Source organism: Vulpes vulpes, chromosome 8, assembly GCF_048418805.1.
Source record: "Vulpes vulpes isolate BD-2025 chromosome 8, VulVul3, whole genome shotgun sequence".
In the NCBI taxonomy this organism is placed as follows: domain Eukaryota; kingdom Metazoa; phylum Chordata; class Mammalia; order Carnivora; family Canidae; genus Vulpes; species Vulpes vulpes.
This window is the reverse complement of record NC_132787.1, coordinates 91387192-91401806: the sequence shown is the minus strand read 5'-3', so window position 1 is coordinate 91401806 and position 14615 is coordinate 91387192. Positions and strand designations below refer to the sequence as shown.

General features: G+C 53.4%; 1 protein-coding gene across 12 annotated transcripts in view; it reads right to left on the bottom strand.

Moving 5' to 3' along the window:
• Positions 1-14615, bottom strand: part of OTOF (otoferlin) — a 215659-nt gene that overhangs the window by 44288 nt on the left and 156756 nt on the right. For 10 of the 12 annotated variants that reach the window (XM_072767470.1, XM_072767468.1, XM_072767467.1 and 7 more), the window contains exons 4-5: positions 13418-13517; positions 10785-10966 (exon numbers count right to left, since the gene is read on the bottom strand). In XM_072767470.1, coding sequence (XP_072623571.1) covers positions 10785-10966; positions 13418-13498 — 263 coding nt within the window. In that variant the 5' untranslated portion in view covers positions 13499-13517. Of the gene's footprint in view, positions 1-3947; positions 3993-10784; positions 10967-13417; positions 13518-14615 lie in introns of all 12 variants that reach the window. The other 2 variants (XM_072767459.1, XM_072767463.1) reach the window with 1 other exon arrangement.

Here is a 14615-nt window from a genome sequence, read left to right as displayed (position 1 = left end):
CATCCTGTTCCCCTTGCCCTAAAGCTCCTGGGAAAGTGCTCTGAGATGGTAGATCAAAGCACTGTGTTGAGTCAGAAGCAGGCCCTGCCTGAGAAACCAGAGGCTTGGCATCCTGGAACAGGATCTGTATGTGCTGCCTGAGGCCTGGAGGGGGCTCGAGTGGCTAGGAATTGTGGCTTTCTGATGCTGGTCTGAGGACCCACCCAAGTGGGAAAGTTGCCTGGGGCTTCCCTTGGGGGCACTTATGGCCTTTGACTTTGAAAGTCACTTTCTTCCCTAAAAGAAACATATTTGGAAGCAAAAATTGATACTTTAAAATCAAAACAAAACAAACTCTACTATCCTACTATTCTCTACCATAACCTGAAGCCAATCATAGGAGAAACCTGACTTCTCAGACCCTGAATAATTTTAAGCATCTCAAGTGGACAGGTTTACCGATGCTACTCCTATATACTGGAAATGTCTCCAAATGACGATTTATTCCTTCATGAAAAATGCAGAATGTGTAGGGTGAATGTAATTTCCAGAATTCTTACTATTGGCTTTCCACCTGTTTCTGTCTCCTAGACTCGCTCTTTTTTTTTTTTTTTTTTCCTAGACTCGCTCTTAAATCCATCTGGACAGTGTGCAGTAGAGTGTGATGTCGTCGGCTCTCCCTGCCCTTTGGAGTTTTCTGATCGATGACACTTCAGAAGTTCACGATAGAAGCAGCCTCTCCTGCCTATCACTGCACCACTTCCCAGAAGCCGCAGGCCTGCTTCTTTTGGCAAAGGGTAAAGGTGATTTTTGAAATAAATATTAACTGAGGCAGGGATTTTTCAAAGATTATCCACTTGAATTAAAGACTTAGATTTCCAAAATGTGTAATCTATCCATGAGGTTACTGGTGTGCCCGCGTACTGAGTTTTTGTTTTTAAATAAATGCTGCCTTCGGTCTAATTGAGTTCTTCAATGACTAAAGATACAATATGGTGAGAAAGAGACAAAGAAAAAAAGCCAGTAATCAACTCAGTGAAAAACTGCTTTGTGACCAAGTGGCTCCTCATTCACCGCTTCAGGAAAGAAAGCCGAAGCAGGAGCTGGGGAGGGGGGCCCTTTGGGCCCTCTGAGGATTTATGGTCACATTTAGGTTTCCCCGTGGCTGGATTTACTGCAGGCAGAATGATATGCACCTACAATGCAGACCACTATTTCCCTCTAGAGAAAAGATTTTAAAGTTAGTTCACTCATTTGTAAACTTTTTCTTTCATTTATGGATCTGATGATTTCCTTGCTGGTTCCACGGCTCAGATCTAGAAGGATGTCGTGGTTGGGTGATGCACTTGGGGCCCTCCAGCGAGGAGAGCTTGGTATTCAAAATGACTTGGGAACCTTGGCCAAAATAAGCTTAGTGAACCGGGCGTTGGAGTAATTCAGGGCTGTGTCTTCTTCTGGAGGTCGTACCTAGGGGCTGTGCGGACAGTAGGCTGCAGGCCTGGGCTTCCTCACAATCCAGGCTCCTTGGCTCAGGCCTCAGGTAATTTGGAGGAACCCCTGCCTGAGTGAAACAGGGTCTCTGGCTCTCTGCTTGCTTAAACAGCCACATTTTCAAACCTTGGGGGCATGTGCCACCAGTACCCCTTGGTGGGTTTATTTCTTTTTTTCCCCCTCATGTCCCAAGTACCACTAATTTCATAATCACAGGCTGTAGAGTTGTTTCTCACAGTGTATTGAGTTTTAGCTAGTTTCAAATATCTTCCTCTACCTGGGCAGGACAGGTCGACCCTTCCTATAAGAACCTGTCTCCCGATTGGCCTATTTACCCATGCGCCCTGGGGAAAGCAGGAGGCTAGGAGGCCCTTGGGTCCTGAGGCTCACAGTTCGCCAGGGAGCTGACTCCTCGGCCCTCCCCCGTGGCCAACCCCTCGCAAGACTCAAGTAAACAGCATCATGGGAACAGAACGCCACCTCCCCAAGCCAGCCGCTCCCAGCATCTCACGCACCCACAGGGAGCACGAGTCCTTTCATGGCTGGCTCTTTCAGTTCTTCCTACTGCGACTTGCACATATTTCCACTTAGTTCTCCTCGGTGGAGCTCCAGCCTAGCCAGCCTGGCCACATAATACCCTTTCAGAGATTCAAAATTGTTTTTATGGTTTTTCTTCCCCAGGCAGAGGAGTTTCAACTCCTTTATAATCTCTTTTTAGAAATCTCATTTTCCTCCCTTTTCAATCTTCTGACTGCTCTACACATTAAAATAAGAATAAAAAAATGACAGGTGACTTTATTCCAGGAGTTAACTGGAGATGACAAGAGATTCGGATCAGGAAGCACTTGGGAACCAGTGGGAATGGCTGGGGGTCTGGCCCCGGCAGCCTGGGGAGCTGGAAACTGGGAAGTGCCCTAGAGCCTCACCACTCTCAGTCAGAGCCTGGGGGAGGGGCAGGTGGTCCACACTCCTAAGGAGGCCTTTGACAGCTAAGCGGCCAAGCAGGAACCTGACCCCTGGAAACCTCTCCCTAAGAGGGACTCCCAGTCCAGCATCTGTCATCATCTCTCACTCACATACCCCTGGATTCAGCAATCGGGCTCCCACTCCAAGCCTGGCACATGCTCTGCCTCAGGCCTTCCCTCGCTCAGAGCCTTGACTCTTCGGGTGGCGGGGCCTGAACTTTCCCCACGCGGTGCCATCGCTTTTGTGCTTTTGCTTGTGTATCACAAGTGGAGTTGGAACTCAGTATGTTTTTGTTAAGGCAATGGACAACAATGGTGAGTTCTCTGGGGTTTTAAAGCAAGCAGAGATCTCAAGCCCATATCTGTGCTGACCACCTCAGACCCCTGTTGGCACAATCCTGGTGTCCCAGTGATGTCCTCATGTCAACTGGTTTTTTAGCTTATTGGCACCACAGTCTGGGGCAAATCTTTTAACATCTCTGAAGCTCAGTTTCCCTGTCTGGAAAATAAAGACCACACGCTTGGCTTTTCAGCTTGCGTCAGTGTGTTTGGAGAGTTAAATTGAATTTAGAGTACAGTCAAGTGCTCTAAACTCCCTGGGTCTATTGTAAACTCTGGGTCAGAAGCTAGATTCCCTGTGTTGTCATTCTAGCTCTGATCCTATTCTGGGGCAAGTTACTTCCCCTCTCTGGGACTTAGATTTGTCATCTCTAAGAAAGGGCTTTGGCCCAGAGGCCCCCTCCAGCTTGTCAGCCTTGACTGCTACCATTCCTATGGATTCCCCATAATGTTAGAGAGTTCTTGAGATGGCATGTGCTTCTGGGGGACTCTGTGAGACCTACTCATCAACGCCAGGCCATGAGGTTTTCCAAGCTCCTGTGGCTGGCTCCTCTCATCTGGGGTTTCCACCTCTCTCCTCTCCCTCTGATCTCTCCCTCCCACAGGAAGCCTTTTGGGGGTTGGAGATGGTGAGGACAAACAGAAGGTGCTCATCTGCTCATCTCCCCTTAGCTTTCTGGGCCTTCATGCTCCAGCCACCCCTATGGCCACTCCAGGCCCAGAGTCTGTCCTCCTTGGGCCTCCAGGCCTGTGTATCCATCTGCCCAGCCCTGCCTTGACTCTTAGGGGGAAGTAGCCAGTGGCTTCTTGAGCCTCCCTTACTCCTCTGCCTAGAGTCACACCCTCCCTCACAGGGAAGCCTAAGGGCCTGGTCCATGGGTACAGAGCTGGATAGGGAAGTGGAAGAAGAGTCAAGACACTGAAAAGAGGCAGGAGGGAGTGGAAACAGCAGGCCCAGACACCTGCCCACCCCCCGCTCCCACCCCCTCCCTCCCTGGCCCTCACCCTCCCATGGCCAGATGGACAGACCGCCCTCGCTCTGCCATCCCCCAGGGCTGGCTCCACCAGGATAGCCCACACCTAAGCCCTCTGAGACAGGCCATCCCGACATCCACACCCTGTGGTGAGGAGCCTTTGGGCCCCACGGGCTCCGCCCTGGCCTGGGACACCTACTTGTGCTCGCCATCTCTGCCTCCCTTGGTCTTCTCTCTGCCTTTGCTGAGTAGGGGGGAGGAGAAATGAGGAGACAAGGGGATGTGAGTGAGGAGGGTGTGGACTAGAGACACTTGCAGACTTAGCCCCTGGCCCTGCAGACCCCCACTCCCCAGGGGCCTCCTTGACCCAGGGACCCCTCACCCCACAGCTTCTCACTTCAGCTTAAGACTGCAGGGCAAGGGGATCCCTGGGTGGCGCAGCAGTTTGGCGCCTGCCTTTGGCCCAGGGCGCGATCCTGGAGACCCTGGATCGAATCCCACATCAGGCTCCCGGTACATGGAGCCTGCTTCTCCCTCTGCCTATGTCTCTGCCTCTCTCTCTCTCTCTGTGTGTGTGTGACTATCATAAATAAATAAAAATTAGAAAAAAAAAAGAAGACTGCAGGGCAAGGATCAGACAGTCCCAGGCTCTGCCCTGGTCACAGGAGCAGGGCTGGGTGGCCACTCTCCCAACGCCAAGCCCAGGAAAACCTAGAGCCTTGATCAGGGAGGAGGCCTCAGGGATCAGCTGCTCTCTTTCATTTCCAGGCAAGGGTCTGGTGATTTCTAATGTGGGTCTCAGATGCCTCAGGGAAAGCAAGGTTCTAGGAGTCTGGCCACCCTCTAGGCCTGGGCCACCCTGCTCCTCCCCACCTCCTTCCTCCTTTCATCTCCTCCCAACAGAATGGGCAGCTCCCAGGCGCTGGGGGCCTCTGAGAGGAAAGGTAGGCTGGGCAGATTCTGGGCACGTGGCAGTAAGAGAGCTACCACTCTGGGGCTCAGAGCAGGGTAAGCCTCTTTAGGGAGGCTTTCAGAAAACCCTTCTGGAATGTTTTCTCAATGCTTCCCTGATGCTGTGGCAGTGAGAATGAAGAAAAGAAAGCAGATGGCAGTTAGTGATATTACCTCTCCTTATTCTATACTGGCCCAGGCCTTGCCCACATAGACATGACTCTGTGCCCTGACAGCTCAGAACCTGAAGGCCTAGATAGATCACAGCTGAAGCGCAGCTTTGGCCAGTTACCTTTTCCATTAGGCAAGCTGGTCAGTTTGTAATTCTTTTCAAAGTAGTGAACGTCAGCCAGGTCTCTGCCTGCTGAAATCCGCTGAGACCACTGATCAGAGAACAGCTCACTGCAGAGAAGGGGAGGCTGTCTCAGCAGGCCTGGCTGGTCTTGAGGGCAGGTAGGCGAGGCACGGCCATGGGCCTGCACTGGGACCCACTGACTGCTGATGGGGCGTGCTCCAGTGGAGCAGGAGCTCCAATGAGCTTTTGAGAATGAGGGCTGAACAGGAGATTTACTGCCCCCCCCCCCCCCATTAACCCAAACAGGGCTGCCTTTCTCTGAATTTTGGATTCAAGTTTTCAGGGAGTTTGCTTGTTTATTATTTTAAAAGCCCTCTGTAACCCTGAAAAGTTTGAAAAATATTGCAATAGAGGAACCAGAAGGGGAACTGTATCATCTAGGATTGGCAAAGGATGGAACAGGAAGGGGGAACTTATATACCTGAACAATAAAAACATGATGCTTTTTCTCTCTCCCTTCCGGTTTTGCTCTGAAATCTTAGAGAGGCATCAGGCTGGCTCAGTGGGGGGGTGGGGGGGTGGGGGTGTGTGTCTGCTCAGGCAGAGGGGAGGCCAAGGCACAGCATGACCTGCACTCAGAGCCCAGTGCACACTGTCTACGACATGCCCACCACACCCCTCCTCACATGCTCTAGGCCTCTGGGCCTACAAAAGGGCTGCACATAGACCCACACTCTGAGTGTAGAAATGGAGAAGGGAAAAGGACAGTCTTTCTGTGAAAAAATACTGCTACCACTACTACTAGGATACAACTAACATTAATAATAAACCTTTGAGGTTCTGTGGTCAGCCTGCCCTCAGTCACTCTGCCATGAGCAGAGGGCTGGGATGTGAACTGGCCTCTGTCCCTGTTGCTAGGGGACCTCTCAGTGAAGCCCTGAGTGGATCTGAATTTCTTCCTAGAGTCTACATTGTGGTTTTACTGTCCCACCCCGGCCAGGTAAGTTCTATTCCCCAGCCAGCACTCTCTTTCTCTGGGGCTTGGTTTCACTCCACCTCTTCCTCACACCCCCATCCCCATTGCTCTGGGTGTGCCACTGAAAGTGTCACAGGGTAGGAGATTCAATATGGTAGCCTGCTGGGGAACTCCAGGGTTTGCTGGGACCCAAGTGCTTCACGGTGCCAGGACTCACACAAACACTTAATCCTGGGTTGGGGATGGAGGGGAGTCCAACCTCAGGTAAAATGGCTAGGTTTGGGAAGAGTCTCTTTAGCACTGCTTCACCCCATATCTCAGCATGGCCTTGACCCTGGCTCCTCTGCGCTGCTTGAGAGCTCTGGCCTCTCTGGAGCTCAGCCTGATGAGGGGGATCATCAGGGGAAGGGATCATGGGAACTGGTAAAGCAGAGCTCTGGGGGTGAGGCTGGCTGTGCTGACCCCATACATACCCCAGGACACATACCATGAGGATATCCCCCTGCCCTCTGACCTCAGGCATAGGAGGGATACCTAGCTTCCATGGATCTCTGCTGGAATAAAAGATGATCCATGAGGAGAACAAGAAAAGTGGTCCTTCCTTGTGCTCCCAAGATGAGACACAGCAGAGAGGAGCCCTACAAGAACCTCTATCTTCTCAGGTAGGGGGTGTGGGGGGAAGGAGGTGGGGCCATGAAGGGCAGGAGGGCCAGGCAGGTGGAGAAGATGAGAAGAAAGAGTTGCAGAACAGAGGGAATTTGCAAGAAAGCCCCAAGAGAAGCTGCAAGATTAAAGCTGGGGCTCCTTTCTATCCTTCTGGGATGTGGCTCCTAGAGCTACTGCACAAGACCCCAGAAATCAGTGGTGTGCACAGCTCCCTGGCATCAAATAGAGAGAACCTATATGCACGTGAGTGTGTGCAAACACCAGGGCGATTGTGAGTGTGTGCATACATGTTCTGGACCAAAGTCTCCTCTCCCTTCAGAGACTGGGGCAGATGTATCCCGACATGCAAAGCCTGCACCCTGATTTTGCGTTTTTGAGAGCAAAGGGCCCACGGGGTTGGTAATTCATTCCTTCTCTGCCACACTGACAGCTGTGGGAGGCGAGGGGACCCCTGTGACCAAGTGAGGCCCCACCCTGGGCCCCGGCTGCTGTGAGGCTCCAGGTGTCAGCAGCATTGTTCACAGAACCCTTGGTATAGGGTGGAGTGGCCAAAGCTGAGGGGGAGCTTAATAGCAGGACTTGGACCCAAAGGTCAGATAGTGCTCAGGATGGAAGTTGGGGTGAGTGACACGGAGGCTCTGGAAGGCAGACATTGGCTGAGTGCCGACCACATGCCAGGTGCCACAGTGGGCAATACACATGTAGCATCTTATGTGATCCTAACACTCCTGAGGGGCACTAGGGATGCCCCTCTTACAGGTGGGGAAGTGGGGAAGTGTGGCTCCAAAAGGCAGATCTGGGATCTGAGCCCTGTTCTGTCCATGGCACTGCATGACCTCCTGGAACATTCCCAGGGTGTGTTACAGACACCCGGCCACAATCAGGGGCCCCTGGTTTGGGGCAGAGACTAGAGAAGTAGGCCGGGGATGCTCAGAGAGGATGAGACTGACCAGGGCCCGGGATCGATGGAACTGTGGGAGGGAAGGGTTAACAGGCTGGGTTGGGGTTTGGAGGGCATGCTCAGGCAGAGGTGCCAGCACACATTCCCCGAGGTCAAATGGGAGAAATTTCCAGGAAGATACTTAAGGGCTTGAGATAGAGTGCCCTTACGTAAGGGGAGCCTCTACAGAGTTTTTCCTGGGGTGGTGAGGCCAGATGGCTCCCCAGGACCTCCTTGCACCAGCCTCCTCTGTCATCCATGGAAGAGTCCCTGCCAGCCAGGGGCTGAGGCTATTCTCCGCCCATTCACTCCACCAGCCCACCACCACCCTCCAGCAAACACCCTACTGAGCCAAGTCAGACAGGCAGAAATGGATTCTCTAACCAGACCCCTATGGGTCCAGGGGACCAGGGGAGACACTGCTGTTTGCCAACAATGAGGTTTTCTTGTGGCTGGTGATGGACCAGAGGAGAGATGAGAGAGGTGCTTGGTCGTGAGAGAGGCGCTTGGTCGACGGAGCACCTTTATCTGCAAAGGGGTGGGCTTTTCAGGAGGAGATGGAGGGCCAGGGGCAGACGCGGGAAGGGAAGACTTCCCTGGGGGCCAGAGGCAAGGCACATACATCCTTTCCTCTCCCTGCCCCTTTGCTGGCCAAGCCTTTCTGGAGGGCTCTCTGGTCCAGAAGACAGCGGCTTCCTCCCACACTCCAGAGTTGACAGGCCTGGCTAGTTGGCACTTATATGATAAAGGTGAGACATAACACTTAGGGCTGGGGGGTCAACCATCAAGTCCTTGTTGCCACCCGCGTGCTTTGACACATGGAGGCAGCCAGAATGAAGCTGTAGGATAAGCCCAAAGGCTCTAAAACAGCTCCGCCTTCTTCTCACCAGTAAGGGAGTCTCCCTGAAGGTTCTCACCTCTTCCCCCACCCAGCCTGCTGGCTTTGTGGCTAGGCCTGGGAAAGACACCAACCCCAAAGGCGCTCTTAGCATCTGGACCAGCAGCCCCTGTGGCAGCCAAGAAACTATGCACATGCTCACACAGCCCCTCCCATACAGGGTGGTGGCATCTGGATGACAAGGGGCTCTGACCACGGTTGTCAGCTTCTCCCAATTCCCTATCCCAGATAAAACCCTTCCTCCTGCTCTGGCTTCCTGCTGCTGCCCTGGGACAGGCCACATGAAGGTCAGGGAGAGGTAGGAAAGCCCAGCAATGGCTGAGGAAGGATGGGAGGAGACCTCTGCAGGTCTGGGGAACAGAGCTCCCCATTTTGCTCTGGTGTATCCACTCGTGCCCCTTCTATCAGCTTCCTGGCCTGTTCTCATAGGATGAGAGGGAAACTGGCTCTGCATCCCCGACTACAGTAGCCAGAGAGGGCAGCCCTTGGCTGTCCAGAGCTCCCAGAGCTGTTTCACGTGGGTGCTACCCATGAGATCCAGAGTGTCCCTGGGTTCCTCGGGATATCACAGTTAGGGAGGAGCCAGGATGTTCAACCCATTCCTATAACTGGCCCACAGGGGTAGGCGACTCGCTCAAAGTCACTCGGCTAGTTAGTGGCAGCCAGGATGGGACTTCATGGGATTCAGCTCCCCTGACTCGGGCCCAGTGCTCCCTTGCCTGTATTGCTGGCCCTCGGGTGGCACTCAGTCTTGTTCCCTGCCTGTGAGCCCAGCTGCACCTCTGACAGTCCCAGCCAAGCTCTTTCCTGTGTGGGAACAGAGGACTGGGACCAGACGTACCCTCTGTGTGGCCCCTGCCTCCCCACTGGGTCCCTGCTCATCCTGTCACCACTTCCAGCCCCCTTCCTGTCCGTTTGCATTGTTCAGCTGCCAAGACCCTGTTTGTCACCAGTCCTTGTATGGGGTAGCACTTGGTACCCCAGCTACACCCCGTGCCCCCCATGCTCCTTCTGGCTCTCCTAACAGCAGGGTGGGGAGTGCTTCTCATTATTCTGGGCCCCACTTTACAGGTTAGGAGGGACAGGGGAGAGGGTATGCGACTGGCCAAGGGTCACGAGACTGGTAAGAGGCAGAGCCCGGACTCAGATCTGGGCCTCCTGAGGCCAAATTGCATCTCCTTTCCAGCTAGCTGGCCAGAGTCCAAGGAGGACAGGCTCCCATCTGGCCTGGGTGATGCCACCCCCTGCTGCTCCCTGCTGGCCTGGAGCCCAAGGTCCCCTGTATTTGCCACACTCCTGGCTCTTTTGACCTTGTTACTATTGCTCTCCACCTGGCTCCTAGGGTCTTAGGCTTATAGTGTGTGTGTGTGTGTGTGTGTGTGTGTGTGGCCGGAGGGGCGTGGCTCAGGTACAAAGAAAAGCGTATTTGTCTAATAAAAATTTATCAATTCAATCGCACTGATTTAGAATCTGTGTTTTTTCAGAACGGGGACTGAATATACTTTTTTTGGAAAGGGAAGGTCAGAGATTGGAGGGAGGCGATCACTGGGAGGGGATCCTCTCCTCTAAAACTTTAGATACACCGTTGACTTACCTGCGTTTTACACATTATTCCCAGTGGATTAGGAATCTACAGCCAACATTTTGCTAACCTACAGTCTGTCTCTCTGAGTTCTAACGGTAATACAACTGCATTTTCTTTTGAAAAAAATCATGCCTTTGGAATGAGCTGGCCTGGACACAGCTTCCTGACACCCGTGTGTGGCAGGACACTTGCAGGTGTGAGTCCTTAACACTGAGGGGGGCCAGGATATATTTTTCTCAACAGAAGTGAGGCTATGTCCCGACCAGGACTTTGGCTTCACCCTGGCAGGAAAAGGCCTCCCTCTCTTGGGCCTCCACTGGGCCCAGGTGGATGGCAGGCTGCCAGGGGCTGGGCTGGCACGGATGGGTCTTGGGCGAGAGAGGTTAGGGCCCCCTTTTATCTGCTTTACCCATTCTATTAGGGCAGGGGGTCTAGCCTCTTCGCCCCAAGTTAGAGTTCACCCTCCCAGAACTCGTCACAGGGTAGTAAGAGGCCTGGACCCTCAGCCTGATCCCCGACACCAGGCCTCCCGAGTGAGCCCTGGGATCGGGGGATAAGCATGGGGGGCCCTGTAGAAACACCTTCCTGCCTCTTGTATGTCTCTCCAGAAACTCAGCCCTGGACTCTGAGCCCAGTCAGGCCCGGAGGGGCCTTCGAGAGGGACCAGGCATCCTCCCTGTGTCTTGGGGGGTGGTGGGTGGCCAGAGAGCCTGGGCTGTTGTTACCTCCGGAAGCTCTTCTCGCCTGGAGTCCGGGAGCTGGGGCGGGAGCCAGGGAGCAGTCCATCTGTCTCCTGGCTGTCCTTCTCTTCTTCATGGAGGGATTCGTCCCCCAGGAAGTCCCCATCATCCCAGGAGCCCACTGTGCCGTCTGTGGCCTGATACCGCACCTCTACGCACAGGCTAGTCTGGAGGGAGAGGGGTGGATGGTGAGCAGGGGAACAGAGACAGCAATAATGTGCACACTCGTTGCTTTGTGATGTTTATTTACAAAGTGCTTTCGCTTCCTTCACTGGCTGGAGGAACACAAGCTGGGTGTTAATCCTCCCCACACCTCCATTTTGCAGATAGGGAAACCGATGCCTCAGAAAGATTGAGATGCACAGGCTCAGTCAATTTTAATGGTCCTCCTGCACTTGATTCTGCTCCTCCCCGGTGCCCAAGGTGAGGAGCCCACCCCTGGACAGCTGAGCCTAGACTGTGGTGAGCTCTCTGAGGGCACCGTACACATAATCAAGAATGTCATTCAGTGGTCCCAGGGCAGAGGTCACCCGCTCATCCTCAGAAGCGGGGCTGACCTCCCCGCACTCCTGATGCTGGTGATGTGATGTGAGCTGAGCCTTCGGAGGAGGGCCAGAGATCTCCAGGGGCATAGGGCCAGCACTCCGTCCTGCTCAGCTGACACCTGCCGTCCTACTCTGGAGACTTGGGGGTCACCCTGGGCTTTTCTCTGGGGAAAGTGGAGCACCAAACCTGGGCCCAGGTGGTGCATCTGGTTGGGCTCCTCTGGGTCCTCGGAGCTATTTACTTCCTTTTAGCTCTAGTTTCTCCCCAGTGCACAGGGAAGACTTATTTTAGTCCTTTTCTCAGCCTGTGTGGGTGTCAGGATGTCTCCCAGATGCACTTGCCCTTCCTTACAGGTTGGGCGTTGACTTGCCCCTGCGATCCACACAGGCAGCCTTCGCTTGGCACATAGGCTTCCCCCTGCCCAGGCTTAGATTCCCCGGGGAAGGAAAAGGTACATGGATTTCCTGAAGCCTCACTATGCTGGACGTTTTACTGTAAACTCATTTGATCTTCTCAGCACTTCAACTCATCCTACCTAACATATCAGAGAGGGTAATTTACTTGCTCAGAGTCACACAGCTAGGATGTGCTCATGCTGGGATTTGAGCCCAGTTGGGCTGACTCCAAGCCTCATGTCCTTCACACTGACTCAATGGGCCCTTTTGATGTGACCAGGTATGTTGTGGCGGGAAAATAGTGGCCTGGAATTGGAAGCCCTGGGTCTCATCCAGTGTTGGCTCTGCTGTGGACCAGCTGTCTGACCTTGACTAAATTTATTTTTCAGCCAGGATTTCCCAGGGTTCCCATCCACAAAATGGGTAGCAGAGGTAGGTAGATGGGACAGATCATCTGTGAGTCCTTTCCTCAGCCTGATTCTAGAAATACAGGGGATGGATTGTGCTGCCTACTTGTCCCTGCCCACTTCTTCCTTTCACTCTCATCTCACTTCCTCCCACTGGTGTTCATAGCTTATTCTGCATCCCCTCTCCCTTTCCCAGGGTGGCTGAGCCCTCCTGACTTCAAAAAGCAGCCCCTGCCCACACCTGCCCATGGAGAGAATGACCTGGCTAGGGCCAAGCTATGAAGTCCCAAATGCTCTCCTGTTCTCTGCAAGGAAGTATCTTGAGACTTCAAGGAACTATGGGAATTTCTGCACCACCCTTCGTACTCCTCAGAGGGCATTCCTTGCATTCTGGCTCCCCATGGCTGCAGCCCTGCCTTCTGAGGCTATTCTGCTACCTACCACATAGGGCTACACATTATGCAGGACCCAGGTGAGGGAACCATGATATAACCCCATTTTACATACAAGGCAAGCTGAGGTCAGGAAGTAATAGTTACCAAAATTGTTTTATGTATTTATTGAGCACTTATTATGTGTCTAACTATTCTAAGTACTATCTGTGTATTCTCATTTAATCCTGAGAACAATTCCGGTGAAGCAGAGACTATAATGTTGCTCACTTTGCAGATGGTAGGTAACCTACCCAAGTCACACAGTTAATGGCCTAACTAGGATTTGTACATAGCAGTTGTGTTCCCCAGCGTGGCCTAACTGGCCGTGAGTGGACATGAATGAGCTGATGGGGACAAAGGCATCACAGCAGAGCCTAGGGTCTGAGTTTCCAGATTAGCTCATTTCCTTGCTTTGTCAGAACAGGTATGGAGTGTGCATCATTAGTATGAGTGTGTTCACATTGAAAGTGCTAGGATAGGATGTAACAACAGGAATAGAAAACAAGGTTCTTGCCCTTGCTGAATGCCTAGTCTTAGAGAGGCTCCAGGACAGGCATGCAGAGTGAAGATCATGCCTGGTGTGGCCGGCAGGGCTCAGGCTGGCCTTCAGATGCTGTTCCCCCTCAGGACAGCAGAGCCTACCATCATCAAGGGCTCTGGCCACAGCCCCCAGGCTGAGGAGCTCCAGCCATCTGACCTGGGTCTCCTCTTGCCTCACCTCACCACCCATTAGGAGCATCCCCCAGCCCACCTTATGTGTGAGAGGAGGCAGGTGAAGCAGGCCTCCAGGGGACCCCATAAAGGGCAAGTCCAGGGACTCTCGGGGACAGACCCACCTTGATGATAGCATTGTTGTCATCAATCAGCGTGTCGGACACCTCCACGTGGTTCTCCTCCACCACCTTCTGCAGCACCATGCGGAAGGTCCCGATTAGCCTGTGGATGGCAGAGGGGGCATGGCAGCTTCACACAAAGAGGCCAGAGTAAGGAGATTGACATCCCACGAGGCTGGGGAGTAGGCTGGGGGGCTGGAGGGCTTGCTTAGGCTCCAGGAGAGGGTGGCCCCAGAGCCAGGGCTGGTGTTCAGGGCCCGGGCAGCATGTCTTGGAGGGAACGTGACCCCCAACAAGCATGAATGGTTGTATGTTGTGAGACCCATTTCCCTGGGAGAGTTCGTGGGCAGTGAACAGCCTTGGGGGATGTCCCCAGATGGGGGCTCAGTCCCCCCTGGCTTGTGGTCCTTGGACATGTGGAATTGGGGTTCAGCTGAGCTCCTGCCCAGATGCCTAGTGTGGAGGTTGTTGGAGAAGGACCAGAAGCTCCTGGACACATGAACAGCTTCTGTCCCTTCCACCTTCCCTAACCACAACTGAGGGCTCTACCCACCACCGACACCACTGGCTCACTGGTCCCCTGTTTGTCTGCTATGCCCACACCTGCATTCTGCAAGCCCACTGAGGGCAAAGGTCCATCTGGTTGTGGAAACCCCACATATCCCACCTGACAGCAGAGGAGGGGAGCACAGTGCTATGAAGAGCACAGCCCTGCAGTTGGAGGCTGGCCTCTGACACCAGCAAGTTACCTGCTTCCCTGACAACTCAGGCTCTCTCAGTCTGGATTCTCCTAAAATGAGCCAATAATCCTCACTTCCCCAGATTGTTTAGAGAGCTGAGACCCTCAGAGCATCTCGCACACAGTCAGCACTGCTGGAGCGGACTGGTTGGTATTGAGGGGTGTCGCTCTACTTTGAGCCTCTCCAGAGCAGAGTGAGGGGGCCGGGGTGGTGGTGGCTATTTTTCCTACTTCCAGCCTCGATTTGATATTTCCAGCACACAGGACATCTCAGTATCTGCTGGCTGAGTTAATGAACAACAGTGGGTGCCTAATAAATGCTGACTGAGTTGACTCGAACCCCATTTCACCCTACGGTTTGAAGGTTATTGCTTTGGGAGAGAACAGGGCACTCAGAGAGATGTTCTCCCATGGTGATTCCACATGGGGTAGATTAAAACGTATGCATTGTCTTGGGCTGAA